This window comes from Chinchilla lanigera, unplaced genomic scaffold (genome assembly GCF_000276665.1).
Source record: "Chinchilla lanigera isolate Chin_1 unplaced genomic scaffold, ChiLan1.0 scaffold00056, whole genome shotgun sequence".
Taxonomy (NCBI): Eukaryota; Metazoa; Chordata; class Mammalia; order Rodentia; family Chinchillidae; genus Chinchilla; species Chinchilla lanigera.
In genome coordinates this window covers 12733458-12752876 of record NW_004955457.1, presented here as the reverse complement: position 1 = coordinate 12752876, position 19419 = coordinate 12733458, and the positions used below count along the sequence as shown (strand labels likewise).

The 19419-nt window shown below is 46.8% G+C and overlaps 1 protein-coding gene and 1 long non-coding RNA gene across 2 annotated transcripts; one reads left to right on the top strand and one right to left on the bottom strand.

The window, feature by feature from the left end:
- Positions 1-3884: 3884 nt before the first annotated feature.
- On the bottom strand, positions 3885-10758 carry LOC102010129. Its single transcript, XR_262945.2, has 4 exons — positions 10733-10758; positions 6038-6247; positions 4102-4148; positions 3885-3997 (listed from the first exon to the last, which is right to left on the bottom strand). It is a non-coding gene; the product is annotated as an uncharacterized LOC102010129 (long non-coding RNA).
- A 6505-nt stretch (positions 10759-17263) lies between these two features.
- LOC106149911 (translation initiation factor IF-2-like) lies at positions 17264-19411 on the top strand (the record flags this gene model as incomplete). Its single annotated transcript, XM_013520667.1, is given in 4 exon segments — positions 17264-17270; positions 18341-18780; positions 18860-19000; positions 19137-19411. Coding segments are annotated over 4 exon segments (863 nt in total), but the record flags the coding sequence as incomplete, so codon positions are not given.
- Between the last annotated feature and the right edge of the window lie 8 nt (positions 19412-19419).

The following is a 19419-nucleotide window of genomic DNA, read 5'->3' as shown; positions in this document are numbered from 1 at the left end:
TTTGGTTTTTCTCCGGTACCGGGAACCGAACTCACGACCTTGCGCTTGCCAGGCAGGCGCTTTTGCCGCTGAGCTAAATCCCCAGCCCCCTGGCAGTGATTCTGTTCAGCCTGGGTCTTCATCTAAGGTAGGTATACCTCAACTTATTCCAGGGACGCTGCAGGGACTCTTCACTTAGTATCGGTCTGCCTTATGTCCCAGATCATGCGAGGTCCTGAGGACAGAGGAACAAATCCAGTCTCCGCCCTTGAGAAGCGCCGATTAGTGGGGAGCCAGGTGCTGAGGCTCCTCTGGGGTGGCAGCTCCTGAACTGGGGCCATGGTTGCTAGGCACCTGATCCAGAACAGTTACTCAAGCCAGGAAGCCAAGTCCTGCTTTTAGCTCTGCCCTTTGACATGTGAGAGAAGTCACTTGTCTCAGGATCCTTTCTCCGCCTCCAGTGTAATGACACATATAATTAGAGAATTACTTAACATCTCTCCTAGAATGAGCGGCAGTTGCACATGCCTGATAGAGTTTAATGATTCAAATTAACAGGGAAAACAATTCCGTTCCCAAGTCTTCTCGAGCAAAATCCAAGCACCTCTTCCCAGCAGTCTTACAGTATAATTCTTTGGTGTCCTTCAAAACGCCATCACAGGTCTGTAAATATTTGCCAAATGAGCAAATGACTCAGGAACCGGTATGTGCTCCGGTGCTCCTCAGGGTACAAGGCCTGCCCTTTCATCAACTGTGTGCTTCACCGTGGTTGGCCTCTGTTGTCTTTATCTGCTCAGCACGCAGTCCCCCTTCTTCTAGTCATAGCTCCTCATCTGTCTTTGGGAACTGTTGCTCCTTGTTGATCAGGTGGTTCCTCTATACAAATCTAAGCCAGGCTAAAAACATCACATCAGAGTTTCAATCCTGAATTGTTCTTGAGGGTGGCCAGAGGTCACCCAAGACTGTGGTACCCTGGAGAGATTATCCATGGGCTCCTGCTTCCTGGACTCCAGAATCTGCCCTGACACCTGTCCTCTCAGCCTGTATTTTCTAATTTCCTTTTAAATCTGCCTGCCGGCACTTCCTTACATTAAAAATCTTTTTGCTTATATTAACTAGAGTTGACTTCTCTTGTCTACAATTGAAGTGTTTGTTTGCTTGTTTATTTTGAGACAAGGTCTCACTGGTCCTGAACTCAGTGTGCAGCCCAGGCTGGCCTCGAACCCACGGTGACTCTCCTGCCTCAGCCACCTGAGTGGCAGGAGTACAGATGTGGGCCCCCATGCCCTGCTGCAATTGAAGAATTCCAATTCCAACATACACTTTCAGAATAGATCCAGGTTATTAATCTGGAATTCCAAAATAAGACATAAAATTTTAAAGCTTAAAGAAGTCTTCAGAATCCAGTCCAACTCTTTTTCTTCTCAGAAAATCAGACCCAGCGAAGCAATTTTGACCGAAACTCTAGCATCAGTTGCTTAGACACACCTAGACTCCAGGCAAGCCGGCTCCCTAACTAGGAGTCCATTTTTCCCTGGTTTGCTGTCCTCAGTCTCTTCTGAGTCACTGCCTATGCCTGCTGTTCTGCTACAGCGGCAGAGTTGAGCAGGTGCCACTGAAATAGTCACTACCTGACCTTATGCAGAAAAAGTTTGCCAGTGCTGTCACACCCCTTTGTGAATGAGTGAGGGTGACTACGTTCCAGTAAAACTTCTTTCATAGACATGGACATTTTTACTTCATATAATTTTCAAGTTTCTCAAGATATTCTTCTTTTGTGTCTTTCAACCATATAAAAACCTTTCTTAGTTTAATGACTATACAAAAACAGGTGGCAGGCTGGATTTGACCTACAAACTGTAGCCCACCCACCCCTTGTTTAAGCCAGTTTGAGTTTCTGCTACTTGCAATGAAATACAACCTGATACAATAAAAACACCCACACATTAGTCATTTTACTATCCATGAGGCACCCAAAAGGAATAAGATACAATACCTTTTCCCACCAAGCTTATGATTTGGTTAAAGACTTAAGGATTTCCATAATAATGGCCAAGATTTAATAAGCCCTTACTATAATGTGCTAATCACCTGCCGTTCATTTAATCTTCATTTACAGTGCATGAAATGACTATTCCTATGTTGCAAGTGAGGAAAGTAAGTCTCAGAGAGATCAGGTGCCTGGCCCAAGGGTGCATAACTAGCAAAAAATAGTATGTAGACTCGCACCCAGGCGATGTGAAGCCTGGGGAGGTAAACTCTGTGCCCAGGGAGCTCCCTTCTCCAGGCCGAGAATATAGAACACAAAAAATAGTTGACATCATAATAAGAACACTTGAATCTATGGGTGGAAAGGGCCCATGCTAACCTAGGAACTTTTGATACAGATCCATTAACAAGACCTCAAGAATTCACCACCCTTCCAAGAAGAAAACCAAGGTCCCAACGAAGAGATCCCATAAGCCTCGCTTCATCCTTCCAAACAGCAACACCCCACACCAGGAGGTCAGGGAAGAACGACACAGGGTTTGCAAGAGAGAAAGGGCTCAAGAATCCAGCCCTTGGCAACTGGTCATTCCGTGCAGAGGCAGAAGGCAAACATTCTGAACTGTAAAAGGGCCTGGGGGAGGAAGTGCCCATGAGTCCTTTCCAGTGCAGGAGGAAAAACAAAGCCAGTGAAGAAACTGGCCAAATTAGAGAATTAGTAACGTGAAAGTCTCCATAAGAGGACTAGCAGTAAACACTGAATCCAATTAAATATAAAATGAGGACGAAGCCCCCGGAGAAATAAATGGATGCAAATCAAATGTAGATGCTATAAACCCAAACATATTAAAAATCATAGACGCATCAAAAACTGGGATACTGGAAGAAGCCTTAGAGTACTAAGTCATCTCATCGCCTGGCCATCAGGTGACCAATCTAACCCACCAGCCTCTCCACTGATTGTCATCAAGTGTTTGTTTTCTAACCTTGGGATGCTATTTTAGGAACTAGTATGTCTTGCCATTCAAGAATTAATATTTGAAGTTCATTAATTTCACCTTAGTTCCCTTCTTCTGTTAAGTTCAGCCAAAACCAAACCAAATGCTTTTTATTATTTTAACAACATGCATAACATGATCGTGTTACTATAAAATTGTTTCTGTATATGTACCCTTCTGGGATATATGTGTGTTACTGATTGGTTATTTCGGTACATATCTGGGTATTGTACATGTCTGAGACAGACGAATGTTATTCATGGGTTGCTCTTGGATGGTAGCATTAACAATAGCTAACTCTTATGCCCTCATTATGAGTTAAGCATTATCTTAAGTACTATCATCTATCTACAAATTTAACCTTCATAAAAGCCCTAAGGAGCAGCTATTACTTATTATCTCTTTACTTTGTAGGTAAGGAAATTGAGACGCAGGTACCTTCGAGAGTCACATAAATGTTAGCACTAGGAGTGAAGCCAAATCGTTTGGTCTGCAGAGCCTGTGCATTTAAATATCCCCCTTCATTGCTTCTCCACAAAGGGGTATGGAGGTCATCTATTGCTTTTCTTGTACTTGAATTTTTAATTGATGATCATACGCCATTTTGGAAGCCAGGTATTATACAAGCCAACAGAGCAGAGCCTAAACTATCCCTGCTCCTCCCTCCACTAACCTAGGCGGCCTCCTTGGAGGTGTGAGTGTTGGGGGGCAGGGTTCAGAGGATTAACTCTTTAACAACCTACCCAGGCTTTGGAACAATTAGAGGGTTTGGAACTTTAATGATAATCATTGCAAAAGGATGAAAAGGATTCACTGGTAAAAAAAAAATAAGCTTCATTAAGGGTGAGAGAAGAAAATGTGCAAAAATCCAAGAGGACCAAGAGGTCCCAGGCACAGAGTCACACGTCCTGGTAATTGTACCTCTGAACAACATGTGAGTGGCCACAGCTTCTAGTGAGATGGAGGAGCTCCTCAGTGTAAAACTTCCTGCCACTCAAGCGCTGCGTAGTAAGGGTGGGAAGCAGGAACAGCTCCTAGGAGAATAGAGAAACAGCTATTTGTATCACCTAGGAAGCGCTCCGACGTACAAGCCCATCTCCTTGACAGCATTCTAAAGTCCCCTGTCATTGTCACTTACCCACAACATTAGTGACCGAAGAAAGACGAACCATAACTGCCTAGCCCCTGAGAGAGAGAAAAAGAGAGAGATTGAGAGAGGGACAGAGCAAGTTAATAAATAAAACAAGAGCCTGAAGGGAAGAGCTGCTTTGTCAGAATATAAATATTTCCCTTCCTCTTTTATCTTTAATGTAGTGTGAGAAGCTTATTAAAGGGAAATGCCTCTGTCCCCTGAGCCTTCCATGAGCCTTGCCTTTCGGGGAGCTGCCTGCAGAAGGGCTGGCCTAGCCCCACGCTCTAAACTCTTCCCTGCTGGAAGTAAGCAGAGCCTGCAGAGCAATAAAGAAGGGCTGGGGAAGAAAGGGAAGCCATAGAGGCCATTAGGACCTTATCTTGATGGGTCTGTTGTCAGGTTATGATAATTGCTAGGCGCTGCTGAGAGACTGAGGATTCGGAATGCCTGTCTGCTCAAAGGCCTGGCCCCAGATTCCAGAGGATGGCTGATACTGACAGGGCTGAACTTCCCCTCTGTCTCCCGATTTAGACAAAGGGGAATTTGTCCAGTTGGGTGGGGTTTTTTTGGGGAGAGGGGTTCCTCTGTGGAGCTGTCCATGGCTGTGTACCTCACATTTCCATGGAGGCAGCCAGCATGTGTTGTCCCAGTATCTGGCCAACAGCATCCCATTCCAACAGCACAGAAAGTGTTCACCTTCCACATCTCCTTCCTAAAAACCCTCAAAGGAGCAGGGGACATTAAGAGCCTCACACCAGGTATTTTAGCACAGAGTCTTGCACACAGTAGGTGCACAGGAACTCTGAATGGTTCAGTGTGGGGACTAACTGAGCTGATCTTGTTTACCTCTGTACTTGTAGGGACCGGCCTGGGGCCTGGCCCACATAGCTCTGGACAGATGCGCAAACACATGCATCTGAGCACAACAAAGGCATCGTTCTTGTTGGCGGTCTTTGCTGCCTCTCTGAAGGTCAGGATTTGGTTCTACCAAGTTTTGGGACTCTCTACTTTGTGGATCTTCTGGAGCTACTCAGCCCTGAGGTTTCAGGGGACTGGGGGGAGGCATCCACCCATCAGGAGCCATGGTGTAGGGGGAAGCAGAAGAGGCAGGCTCAGCATCATGGCCAGAGGTGCTTGTCCTCAGTCCTCTTGACTGAGCTCACCCCAGAGAGCCAGCCCAGATTGCTTTACTACCCACCCAGCAACTTTCTTACGCATTCTAGTTTCTGCAATGCAATTGCCAGAAAGGATATATTTTAAAAGTCTGTTTCCAGCTCCTTCATATCCAGTCCAAGACACTCATTTATCCCCTTGCACTTAGCAGGGGTCTGCTGTCATCCCCACCCAGCAGGCATCACTTCCTCATTTCTGTCACAGCTCTTTGCATCCCATTCAGCCCTCCATCCTCCCTGAGCTGATGCCCTTATGGGTCTCATGCTAATTGTTTGTGTATGAGTCCCTATTCCAAAGATGCAGCTATGAATCAGAGGGCTGGAGTCACTGCTATCCCACTGTGCTCCCCACTTTCAGGGCTGATTACATTTCATAGTGATATCTGAGTTACAGAAATGAATACAATTTAGAGATGTAAGAACGCTTCACTGGTTTCCAGGGAATCCTTTGTCCCCTACTCTGAACACTGCCCAGGAGCTATTTGCGATATCTAATTTAACGTCTGCCTCCTTCCTATGCTCCATCCAGCCTCCTCTTGGCCTCAGCCTTGTTGAGACCTGGAGGCATGAGGGGCCCATTTCCCATGTTCCCACAGATGACGTGGGGGAGGAAGAGGATGGTAGTATACATATATCTGAGGGATGCTGTAGGAAAGAGGGATAAAGTGTGTACTGTGAAGATCAATGGAAGCTTCAGGGAGGCAGATTGCCGTTCAATACTATGAAGGACTTTCTAACAATTAAAGCTGTCTTAAAGATGAAATGGCAACCTTTAAAGATAATCCTGGATCTCAGGCAGAGGCGCGGTCTCCCCAGCTGGAGCGGCTCACTGGCCAATGCCACACCTGACACTTGTCCATGGCCAACTGGCGCCTCCCACTCTGGAGCCCCACCACCGGGTTCCAACCCCAGTCCTGAGAGTCACAAGCACGATGATCTCTGGCAAATTATTCAGCCTCTGTAAGTCTCTATTTCTGCATCTAAAAAAGTAGAGAAAACCATGTTAGGCTTCCTGGGCAATCATCAGGGTTTTTATGTTTATCAAAAGAATCTGAGGTTTTTAAACCGTGAGATGATTTGTAAGCCTCTGAGTACACAAAGCCCTTACTGGCTTAGAGAAGTCATAAAAGATAGGCTACCATTTTCTACTTGCTACAACATAAAACAGCACTTTTTAAATTAATTGATGTTTGTGTGAGTTTTTGTTTTTGTTTCAGGCTGGGGATGAAACCTGGGCCCTTGTGTGTGCTAGGCAAGCACTTTCCCACTGTAATTCACTGTTTGGGGTTGTTTTTAGAGATGGTAAGGCAGACTCTATCCAAGGGGAAGTCGCTATAGTAGGGTCAGGAACCAGCGCAACAGAGGCTTACAATAGGGAAGAGAGAAGCTGGACTCAATTCCTGGAATTGTTATTTTACATATGTGTATAAATGCAAACTTCAGTGTTTATAGTTTCAGAGATTGTAGTAAAAAAATATATTAATCCAAAAAAATTTAGCTGCATAGAATAAATAAAGGTAGAAAGCAACAGCTTATTTATTCAAAAAATAGTTATTAGCATCCACCAGTGTGAAGCCTCCTGAGAAATATAACTACGGTCAAGACACTGCTTGTCATGCAGCAAACAACTGCCTCTGTCCCTTCCACTTGCGAATATGGGCAGTATGCCCTGAACTCGATGCAAAGCCTCCTGGCTAAGTGCTCTGTAGGGCATTCGGATTGGCTTGTATTCCCAAAGAAATGAACAGGACAATAACAAAAACTAAAATCAAACATGGTGAAAAATATAACTAAATATAACTAAATACACCCTCTGGGACTTCAGTTTTCTCCCTTTCTTTTCCATCAAAAAGTCAGCTTCTCTGAAGATAGTAATTATGTTGATAACATTCTATGTGAATATTGCCTAGGAATGAAAAAGAGGTTTCTCTTTCTTTTTTTTTCCTTTTTTTCCTCATTCATTTTTACTTAACACAATTCTTGGTTCTGAAAGACCTATGCCTAAAAAGAGAGTGGGTAGGAATAACTTGGAAGGCCCAAAATATCTTTTCTATGGCCTGTAAACATCCAGATTTGTAAAAGAAACCTTGCTCTTTGGCAGTTCCTGTGGTCTGTAGCAACTTATAAATATCCATCTCTTCCGTTTATGAGTTCATTGGAAATACACAAATGGAAGCATGACTCTCTTCAGGCCCAGCAACTCCTTAAAGCATTTTCACTCCCAGCGGAACACAAAGCAGGCTGACTGCCTTCTGAGAATCAGAGACTTCAGTTCCCATATTCCTGGACTAAATCACCTCTTTGAACTATTACCAATAGTGCTGGCTTTTACTGAGCATTTACAGCATGACAGTACTAGGGTAACTGTATCATCTCATTTAACCCTCACACTCTCAGAAGGCCAGTGACATCATTACCAGTTCACAGATGAGGGAACTGAGGCCAGAGAAGATAGGTAGTCTTTTAAAGCCTCATAGATAATGTTACCAAACAAAGATTCAAAGCCTCAAGCATCCCTCTCACACTGCCTCTCTAAAGGAAGGGAAGAGGAGTTCCCCACACACCCAAACTAAGAGAGTTCATGGGAAAAGCTTTCACTGCTGAGGTATCTTATGTATTTTTACAGGATCCAGAGTCCCCGGACATCCAGGTCTTGAGACCCATCCTCCTAGGGTCAGACTATTTACCCTCCCAAGAGGCTTCACAGAAAACACAAGCTCACCCCATCTCTTCACTCTCTGGGGTCTCTCTTCAGGCAGGCAGACCTGACGCTCAGGTCATGCTATTAGGAATGGGCAAAATTTCTTCCCTTTTTTTCTTTCCTTCGTCTCCTTCTCCTTCTTCTTCAAAAGAACTGCATTCAAAGTTTTGTTCCTTTACTCATTACTTGTATGGCCTTGGATTTCCATGCCTTGCATTCTCCATCTATAACATGAATTGAATAAAGCATAGCCACTTTGAGTGGCTAGAGTGTAGCTCAGAGGCAGAGCTGCTTGACCAGCATGCACAGGTCCTGGGTTTGACCCCCAACATGGCAACATAAATTAATAAGGTGCATATGCATTTGGGCCCACGTAAGGGTTATTGTGAAGAGGAAGGTTTGAGTAGGGTAGGTGAAGGGGCTTAGCACAGCACCTGACCATGGCGAACATCAAATCAATACCAGCTTTTAACAAAAGTAGTAATGATACAACTATTGCAGACCCTGGAGGCAGCTGGCTTACTCTCTACTGTTTAGCTGAAATTTAAGTCAGGACATCACCAAGAGTGGTGTCAAAATACAGCAAGACCAATATGGTCCTTTAGTAGGGGTTTAAAATAATGGGCCTCTCCTGGAGCCTGGATTACCTTTGTAATTTAAGGCTAAGGGAAGAAAAGGAGTGAAGTTTCGCGTAAACCAAAGCCTTTTTTACCAGAGAAGTCTGTCACTTTGTTTACCTCTTCCCTAAACGTCTCCTCTCCCACTGCCCGCTAGGCCCTGCTGACCCTCTGCTTAGGCAGCAGCTCTTCACAAGGCTGTTGGGCCACTGGAAGGGCCAGCAGCCTGCCCCCCTGCGCAGTCAGTGGCAGCAGCCGTGTCTCTCCACAGCCCGTGGAGTCACACTGGACCCAGCGGTGGTTTCTGCCACCCTGGCCAGTCCCTTCCTGACCAGGCACAGCCGTGAGGGGATAACAGGCAGAGAGGCCACCCTCACCAGGCTTCCCACATACAGGTCTCCCGGCAGAAGCCACCTGAGGCACCCCAGAAAGGCCACCCACTTTGATCTTTTACTCTGGAGCACTCAAGCTATTCCTAGTTCGAGGTAGGCAGGAAATAGCATAAAGTTGGGCCATTATGTGGATGGTTCTTACATTAAAGCGGGACCAGGGACCCAAGCACACGGATTCTACTTCCAGTTCTTCCCATCAGCCCACTGACACTTTTACACCACCATGTTGGGCTTCAATTTTCTCACTGGGAAAATAGGGCTGGGTAAGGGCATATATAGCTCAGTGGTAGAGCACCTACCTCTGAGGGCCTGTGTGAGACCCTGGGTTCTCCTGCAGCACAGACAAGACCAAAAAAAAAGAGGAAGTAATTACTGGGTTCTATGGTTCCTTTAGAAAAATAAATCCCGGCACTATTCTCCAACTCAGCTCTTCCTTCTTAAATCACAGGATAGGCTGGCAGCTAGCTCAGTGCCAATTCCCATTAAAATTTTGAAATAGCTGGGTATGGTGGTGCATACCTGTAATCCCAGCTGCTTGGGAGGCTGAGACAGGAGGACTGTAGGTTTCAGTAGAGCCTTGGCAACTTAGCAAGATCCTATTTCAAAATAAAAAGGGTTGGGAATGTAGCTCAGGTGTGGAGTGCTTGCCTAGCATTTGTGAGGTTCCGTCTCAGTCCCTAGTACTGCAAAGTAATGATAATAATCATCATGAGATAAACTGAAGGTCACTGCAGAAGACTACTTGATTTGTTAATCAACACTATAAGACCCATGATGTCAGGGATATATGTTCCCTGTCTGTGGTACAGAGCTTTAAATCTGGTGGGCTCTAAATACATTTTTAAAAAAAATAAATGAAAACCGCATGGCTTTATTATGCATTTTTCAACTTGAGCTCTACCTTATTCACTCATGCATTTGGTCATACACTGAGCACCTGCTATGTGCCTGGCCTCACATCCTACTGCACTGTGACCGCCTGGGATTTAAATCAACTTTTTTTTCCTGGTATTTTGAGACAGGGTTTCACTATATAGTTCAGGGAGGCCTTGAACTCACTGTGTATCCCAGGCTGGCCTAAAACTCCTGGCAATCTGCCTGCCTCAGCCTCCTGAGTGCTGGGATTACAACTGTGCCACCACACTGCTGACTCCTTATAAACACAGTAACTGGTGACAGGCAAGGAGGGATTCCTTAACACAGCAATGAGAGAGCAACCTAAAAAAGCGTTTCTCTGTTCCCATGCCCAAGGCTTCTGATAGCTAGTATTTTAATAAAAGTTGCTCTAAGCAGCTTTTCATTTTCAAAGCCAAAATTAGCCCTGTACAACAGAGCACACCAATTCTGAAGGCAAGATCAAGCCAGGGAGGGACTCAGACTCTCTCGTGGGATGGAAATCTCAAGGCCTTCTCCCTCAGTCTTAGCTTCACTCCCTCGGCCTCTTGGCCACCTCATTCGTCTGCCACCTCGCCTGAGGACTCCGCCAGGTTACTGGCCCAGCCAGGTAAAGCCATTGTCAAATTAAATCACAAAGAGGGGCAGCCGGTCTGTAATGATCTGTGTTTATTTAGTAAATGGGTTGATTGCCCTCATTTGTGGAGATTAAGGGTTAATTTCCCAACTGCTAAGAGGACAGATTTCTCGAAGGGCAACCCCAGGTAATTAAGAGGAAAAAAACAAATCCAGATGATTCCCACCATTACCACCAGCCCGCCCCTTCCCAGCCAAGCTTGGCCTTTCAGTGGCCTCTTCTACCTGGTAGCCGCAGCCTGGGTTCCCAGAGGTTCCAAGGAAGGATTTGGTAAACAAAGGCTTAGGAATTCTTAAGCCCCTTTAAAGGGACATCTGGCAAATTTGAGATCACATAACAGTTTCTCTCCCCCACTCCTCAGGCTTTGAAAGGCAAATGTTTTGAGGTTTGTGTTCTCTCCCATTCACAGAGTTTTTAATCAAGTGGAGTCAAACCACTTTGTCTACACCCTAATTGAAGAGCCTGGCTCTAGAGTTTAAAGTGCTGTTTGTCATGACAGAGAGGAGGCCGGGAGAGGGGCGAGAGAGCAGCCGACAGAGTGGAATTGTGAGGCAGGAACAGTGGTGGCCAGGTGGTCCCGAAGGAAGCCCTCGGGGTGTCGAAACCACTGCTCTCGCGCTCTGGGAAGAGACCCACTCAGGCAGACCTGGCTCAGGCGAGGGACACCCCAAAAGACACAGAGGCTCTGGGACTGGGGTCCCAAGAAGGGAGCCAAGGCTGGATGGAGACCCCAGGCTTCTTCTCGTTTCCCTGCTGCCGTGCGTGGTTCCTAGGGACCCTCTGGAGAGAGAAATGCACACATCCCTTGCCAGGCAGACTGACGAGCCGGTGGAATGACTTCAGCATTTTCCCCAGAGAAACAAGCTTTCTCCCCGTATCTTCTCGCCAGCCGCTTCGGGTCTTGCTGCTCATCAGGATGAGAAGCCTTTCACAGATTTCCCAGGGGTGCACCCAAGAAGCAAGATTTGTAAAATTCAATCTTCCTGACACTCTCAAGCCCCCTTTGAGAATCACCTTTTGAACTCATTTGAGTTATTCGAACCAGTTCCCTCGCGCCACCTAATTTAATTTATGCATTCCAAATCTATGTTCATTTTTAAAGCAATAGCAGTGCACTGGTGATATGCATTTGCTTGTGATCTCTCATCATTCCCTCTTTTGTCTCTGGGTCTTTTCCCACCCTATATCTCTACTCTTCATAGGTTTTTATTTTCACTGAACTTCACCTGTTTTGATGAACAGCACAATTTGAGTCAACAAATAAAACATCTATCATGTAAAAAGGAGAAGAAATATAAGACACACTTTCTATCCTCAGGACACTCCAAATAAACAGGCAGGGTAAGAAAACACCAAACCACTAGAATACGCAGGAGAATGCAGTACAAGGAGCCCTCACCTGAGTGTCCACTGTAGACCAACCACACTGTGATACAACCTGGCTAGGATTGGCTGTGAAGCAGAGGAAATCCCACGCCATGCTGGCTAAAACCAGTCTATTTTTATCTCATATTTGATAAACCCAAAGGGAGTCCATCCAGGCTGGCACGGTTGGGCCCACATCAGGAGCCCTAGTTCCTCCTTTCTCATTGTTTTTTTTTTCAGTGCCTGGGCTCAAACCCACAGCCCCCACGCACTCTACCACTGAGCCTGAGCCTGAGCCTGAGCCCAGCCCCTCCTGTCTTTTGCTCCTTTCCCAAAGTCACCTCTGAAGTCCCAGCTGTCATCCGGAGGGAAGGAAGTACATTCACTCTCTTCACATTTTATACATTTTTCCTGACATCTCAGGTCAGAACGCAGTGGCTGCCATAGGAGAAGCTGGAAAATGGGATCTTTATCCCACTCAGTCACCCACAGGTATGGCCAAAGACTGGGGGCCCCCTCCCTGTGGAAGAAGAGTCAAGGTACCGGAGGCCAGTAACAGCCTCCACATCAGGCTGAGGACAGCATACACTCTAGTACATTTATTTCTTTAACAACCCAGGAGAAAGCCGTCTCCTAGGCCTTCATAATTCCTGTACTGCAACACTTTTTGCAGATTATTCTCAGCGACAACTATCGTCCTGGGAAGAATATTCTCCAGTGCTTTATCCAGGCCATGGGGCAGGGTGAAGGTGCTTCCGAGCCTGAGCCTTACCAGTCAGCTCAGGGTGGGTGTCGCTCTGGCTGGCGCTGACCCTGTGCTTAGCCTTTGCAGCTGCGGGCCCACCTCCCAGAGGAAAGTCAGGAGAGACCAGCGTTCAGCCTTTTCCACACCCTGTACTCGGTGTCGTAGGGGTTTCTCTAGTCGTTAGGAAGGGACAGGCAGTCAGTGGCTTGGTGGTGTAGGACTATGAGGGAAGGATGTAGCCATTGTGACCTGGTCTCTCAGTTCTTTTCCTCATCCTTCTCTTTTTCCTAGTCTTCTCTTCTTGAAACAGGTATTCATTCTTTCTCCCCTGCCTGCCTGCCTTCTTTCTCTTTCTTCTTTCTCCACTACAAAAGACACCTCTTACTGCTGCCCCGCCGCCATGATCTGACAGCTCTGTTTACTCCCCTCGCTGCCCTACAGCCCCCACTCCTCCAAGCCTCCACTGCTTCTTGCTCGTTTCTGTCTTCCGGTTCCTTTCTCAGCTTCTGCCACTTGGATTCCCCCAGGGAAAGGATCTAATCAGGTGGTCACTCCATACCTACACCTGCTGGACAAGTCTCATGCCAGACAACCCAGAGCCGGGTCACAGCATCTATTCCTGACTCAGTGTCCGAGGTTAGGGTTCATGTGGTCCAAGGATGGCAATGTCAGTCTGAGGAAGTGCTACAAAGTGAACTGTGGGCGTAGCAGCTGTTACATTTCAGAATAGCCACTGCGAACTTGAGCCCCTAAATGAGGTCCGACTGGCACCACACCATGTAACCAGATATTCATCCACCCCTCATGCTCAGGCACAGTATTCCATTATAGTTCCTTTCCATCCTGCACTTAAAAATGTAATCAAGAGAATGAGAAATCTACCCAGCATCACTGACACACATAACAAGTCTAGGTCAGCAGTTCCCAAACCTAACTCAAAAGAATCAAAAGTGAGTGTTTAAAGATTATATCCCTGAGGCCCAAGCAGAGATTCTGACTCAAGATGTCTGAAATAGTGCTCAGGCATCTGGATTTCCTTTCCCTCCCTCCCTCCCTCCCTCTTCCCTTCCTTCCTTCCTTCTTCTCTTCCCTCCCTTCCTCCTTTCCCTTCCCTCTCTCCCTTCCTACTCCAGATAACCCTGATGACCATCCAAGTGTGGTTTCCACCGCTCTAGCTCTTATAGTCACTTTTCTACAACATTCTCTGGGGTCTTCCTCACAACTATGAGTCTTGTTCCTGCACCTTCTCATCCTACCTGTGTGCTGTTGAGGCTCCCAAATTTCTCTTAAGGGAAGAAACTGATTGACCATATGAAGAGTACAGCCACACATCACCTAATCTAGATCTCTACTAGAAATACAGTTTCAGTAATGACAACTAAACCAGTCCCTGGTAAGTTAGAATAATTTGGAAGTGTTAGACCCACTTGGAAGTGTTAGGACACCCACTTGGAATGTTAGGACACTTCCAACTGGGTGTAAAACATGGACAACATTTGGCAGGTCATTGCTAACACAGGTTTGATATCTCTGGTGTTTCTCTAAATTTTGGGTTGTCTTTGGCTTTTGATCAGACATTGAAAAGAACCAAAGTTAGCCATGTTTATCATGAAGACATTAAGTGAAAAATGTTATACAGATCTAAGTTTTGGTCCAGGTTTGGCTACTATAAAAAGGAACTTGAGCCAGGCGTGGTGGCACACACCTGTAATCACAGCACTCGGGAGGCTGAGGCAGGAGGATCATTGTGAGTTCGAGGCCAGCCTGGGCTTCAAAGTGAGCTCAAGACCAGCCTGAACTGCACAGCGAGACCTTGTCTCAAAAAGACAAAAAGAAAAAGAAAAAAAAGAGAAAAAAAATTTTTTAAAAAAGGAACTTATACCTTGAGCCTGACAAGATTGTCATACAAGCAGAGCTACTGTACCTACCCATCCAACACCGTATCAGTGGTCATCAGTATATTGAACATATAACTGTTTCTGATGCTCAGAGTGATCTGAACAGAAGCAGTTCATGGACACAGAGGTCTGCTGCCATCAGCTCTTAGGGCTGCTGGAGCTGACAGTGCACTTTTCTTTCTCAACTTCAGGCTCATGACATCTTGTTGGCTTGAAATCAGCCACTGGGAAGAAAAAACAAAAAAGAAACCAGCCACTGTAGCAGTATTTACACCATGAAAATTGGCAAATGTATAGATCAGGGCTTTCTTTCCTCGAGAGTCATTATTAAACATTTACCAGCATATTACTGTTAAAAAAAAAAAAACCAAAAAAAACACCTCAGCCAGAGCCACAGAACATGCTGCTAACTTAGCTTTTTATTTTATGTCCATGCTTTGAATCTATACAACCAAACCAGAATTCTTCCCTAGTGATTTTTTTTTCCCCTGGGGATCACAAAGCATTTTGTAAATATTACACCATTAATTCTCACAATACACCCACAGAGCTAGGGAAGTTAAGTGACTTGCCCCAGGCGCGACAGGAAATCAATGGTGAAAAGCAGAACTAAACCAGTCTGTACTAACCACCTCTGCACTGTACAAGCTTCCTCCACCTCAGCCCTGGACACAGGGATTGAAATCATATGTAGCAATCACCCACAGTGCTTTCTCTTCCCAGCCCTGGGAGCCTAGGTTCCATTCTGCAGACTAGTCCAGACGTTCTGGCTTTTGAGAGAACACTCGAAAGTTTGCTGCGCTTTTCTCCCAGGATTACTGATGATCTTTTAGTAATCAACTTCCCTGAGTCCAAAGATATGTACTCACAAAAACAACTGGCAGAGTATTGTTCAGGCTCTCACAGATACGAGGGGCATGATAACCAGTCAACACTGCATTTTTATCTGTGGCCTGTTCTCTAGACTCCCCAAAGGTAGAGACCCCAGAGTTGCTTCCTGTTGTGCCCTCTTCATCATAATACTCTGGGAAGGAAGGAATGGCAACCCCTGTAGTAAGCAGCTTCCATGCTCCCGACAATTCTCACCCTCCAGGGGTATCACTCTAGCATAATGCCCTGCTACTCACTGAGTATAAGTAGATCTGGCAACTTGTTTCTAATGAATAAAATATGGCAAAAGTGATGGGATGTCACTTCCAAGATTAACATCTAACAGTTTTTATATGCCAGATATCTGAGTGGCTTACACCTAGGGGATGTTGTGCACGACCTACAGGCCTACAACCTAGCCTACATGTGGCCTTCCTCTTCCCTTTAGACATCTGTGCCTTTCATAACATTTGAAAGTGTTTTAGAGATAAGAATGATCTGGCACCCAAACAAAAAAGAACACAAATCAATGAGAACCTTACAACTGGATATCCCAAGTTCTCAGGTTTATAATGTCAAAAATGTCTGGCAAAAGAGGCCACAGAAAGAAGCATGTGCTAAAAGCTGCCCTTTCTGGTCTTGCGTGAATAAATTCTTGCAGCTGGAGTTGCACTACAACCACAAGGCTGTGGCCACTTTCAAATCTGGCCTCACATTAGAATGTAATTCAACTAGATAAACCTGGGACTTAGCCAAAATAAGTATCATTGGAAAAACTAGAGCTAATGAATAGCATCACTCTTCTGTGGGACCATATGACTATGATGTAAAGAAATAAAGACCTTTGTTATTTTATAGGGCAGGGATGATTAGAAGTTTTGCAGCAGTTACAAAATTTTCCACTCTTAGCTCTCCAAGTAAGATACTAGCAAGCAGCTTTGGGAGTTGGGTGTGGAAGGTGCTGATTGGAAAGGAAATTCAATTGATCGTGGACAGAATGTAAATCAGTTACTGCGCTTGTCATGGAGCCTGAAACAGACTAATTAGCTCCTTATACGGTGAGTTTGCTTTTTCTGATCTACTCCCATCTATTACTTAGCTCCTTAAAATTGTAGCATCTGTATCAGACAAGGCATCCACCTCACAAACTGAGAATTCTTATTTTTTGGAATAATTTTGGATTAAGGTGTGTGTGGTGGTGTTTTGGTTTGAATTTTTTGTTGTTGTTGCTTCATTTTGTAGTAGTAGGGATCTCACCCAAGGCCTCAAGCATGTTAGCACTGAGCTACACCCACTAGTGCTGAGGAGTTCTTTTCTTTTCTTTTTAACTTATCTTTTGAAACAAAGCAATCTCCAAAAAAAATCTGCCTTTGCCTCTTAGCTTTTTTTACCCTCATCTCCCTGGGACAGAGCAAAGAGGGGTCACATCTGTGATATTTTTCATGAGATGGGTTTTTCACATCTTCTACACTGATTGTAAAATATTTCACTTATCTCTTGTATGTTTTATCCCCCCCCCATTATTATCCCTATTATCTAACAGGAGAGGTGTCTGGGGTCATCCCAGATGAGAACTAGAAGCTCATCAACTGAACTGGTTTTAGGAATCTTTGAGATAGTATTTTATCCTGTGGGTTTTCATTTTATTTGATACAGTGCTTGGTATTTCTTCCTCAATAAGCCAAGATGACTTCGATCAGTGGCCTGATAAATAAGAAAATTTGATTTAGGAAAGGAAGCTATCCTGAACCTCATGGAGAGAAAAAAGGAATCTGACCCCACCACACACATTAAATGACAAAGCAAAGGAGCAGCCTTACCTATAACCAACATCTTTCAAACAAACAGCTGCGTGCTGAAATACCAACATACCGGAAATGATTGGTAATGGGAATAATTTAGAAAGAGAAAAGGGAGATCTTGAAAAATTCAATAGAAAAGGAAACTTTTTTTTTTTTAGGAAATAAAAAAATTTTTTTATTTTATTTTTTATTTTCTAAAAAAATAAATTTTTTTTAGAAAATAAAAAATAAAATAAAAAAATTTTTTTATTTTATTTTTTATTTTCTAAAAAAATAAATTTTTTTTAGAAAATAAAACTTTTTAAGGAAACGCCGTATCGTTGATCCTTTTTATTACCTTAAGGCAGATACTCCAAGAGGGAGGGGCGATCCGGTGTGAGGGGGAAATGGTGCTTCGGAGGAGGACAGTCCCGTTGAGGGCCGGATGGAAGATGTGGGCAGTCTGACACCCTATCCAGGTCCAAGGGATGCAGCCCTTTAGACCCATTAACAGTTGTGTGAAATGACAAAGAACCGTGAAGTGGAAGTAGATTGTCTGCAAACTTCAGGGACAGAAGCTAAAGAAAAGAAAACCAGAAGCAGCCCAAGGCTCCTAGGGAAGGGAATCTAATTGTCTTAGATTTCAGAATCAGTTTTGTTTCCCAGCTGGAGAAGCAGAACAACGCAGGCAGCAACGTCTGTCAGCCTTCACCCTGGTCAGAAGTCCCCCAGAGCTCCAGCACCCTGAACGGAGAAGGCAGGAGGGCTGGACTAGGTACAACGTTTTTTAAGAGTGAGACCGCCTTGTGCGGGTGTGTATGTTCGCGCGCGCGTGAGGACGCAGACGGGAGAACCCGCCTGATTCTGATTTTTCTTTTCTCCCTCAACGCACTGCTTTCCTGCACAGGAATCCGGGGTCCTCCGGGGTCCTCCGGGCTGCCCCGCGCCGAGAGGCCCCGCTAGCTTCCCAGCCGGGAGGAACTGGAGGGCGCGCGAGCTCCGCGCCTCAAGAGGGCGAAACTTTGACTGAGAACAAAAGAACAGCTGCCTGCAGAAATCGCAACCCTACAGCGAGAGCAGCCCCTCTGTTTTGTAAAAAAGCTTTGACTAGCAAACGCTAGTTTCTAGCGCGCACGCAAACTTCCCAACGCGGATTCTGGGCTGAGGGTCCAGGGATCTCGTCCGCAAGGACCCGGCACCCCCGGCCCGACCGCGGAGGTGAGAGCAGCGCGCGACCGAGGCCTCGCTGTCCGGGGAGCTCGGGGTCCCCTGAAAACCCCCGGCCTCAGCAGCCCCAGGCCCGGGGGGCGCGGAGCCGAGCCTCTCCCGCCGGCCTCCCCAGGGTCCGCGCTCCCCGGCGTGCGGCCAGCGGCTCGGGTTTCTCCGCGCGGCCCCGCCCCCTCTGGTGGGGGTGGGGCGGCCGGGGGTGGGGGACGGCGACCCGCGAGGGTCCCTCCTCGCCCGCGCGAGCCCGGGGGACGCTGTCCGCGAGGGTTGTGCTGGGCTTCGCCTCCCCGCGCAAGGGCTTTCGGCGACGGCGCCCCTCTGCTGAGGAATGTGTATTTGAGTGCACCCGGAAGAAGAACAAATCTTCCAAGCAAACTCCCTTTCTGGTGCGTTTTCCCCCTTGAGCGGTCTCAGGGTAAAAGTTTTTCCGAACTTTTCCCTCCCATCCCGAGTCCCTACCCTCAGGAATCCGCCCAGAGCACTGCAGGCCCCGCCTGCCCCGCGCACATGCCCGCCCCTTCAGACTTCGACCCAATCAGGAGGCGACGGCGGAGAAAACAGACACTGCCATTGGGCGGCGCGGGAGTCGGGGCCGCCCCCGGCGTGGTTTGTGAATGGGGGAGGGGGCGGGGCGGCGCGCCGGGAGCACGAAGCTTCTTCTGGCCACCAGTGCGGCTCCCGGGCGTTGCTCTCGCTCCCTCCCTCCCGGCGGCGGCGGTGGCGAGGGCGACGGCCGCGGTAGCGACGGGCGCCGGGACTCGCGGGCCATCGCTGCGCGGGGTCGGGAAGGCCGGGTCCAGGCCGCGGGCACAGGGACCTCGCCGCTTCAGCAGCTGGATTTCCAAGAGCTCTCGCCGAGCGCTGGTCTCCAGGGCGCCGTTCGGACTCCGAACGAGAACCTGCCGTTCTGCTGAAACTTAGGGCCGAGCCTCGGGGCAGAAGAAGAGCTGAGGCGGCGGCGGGGAGCCTCGAGGCGCGGAGGCGGAGCAGCGCGGCGGAGGCGGCGGCCCTCGCTGCGAGCAGGC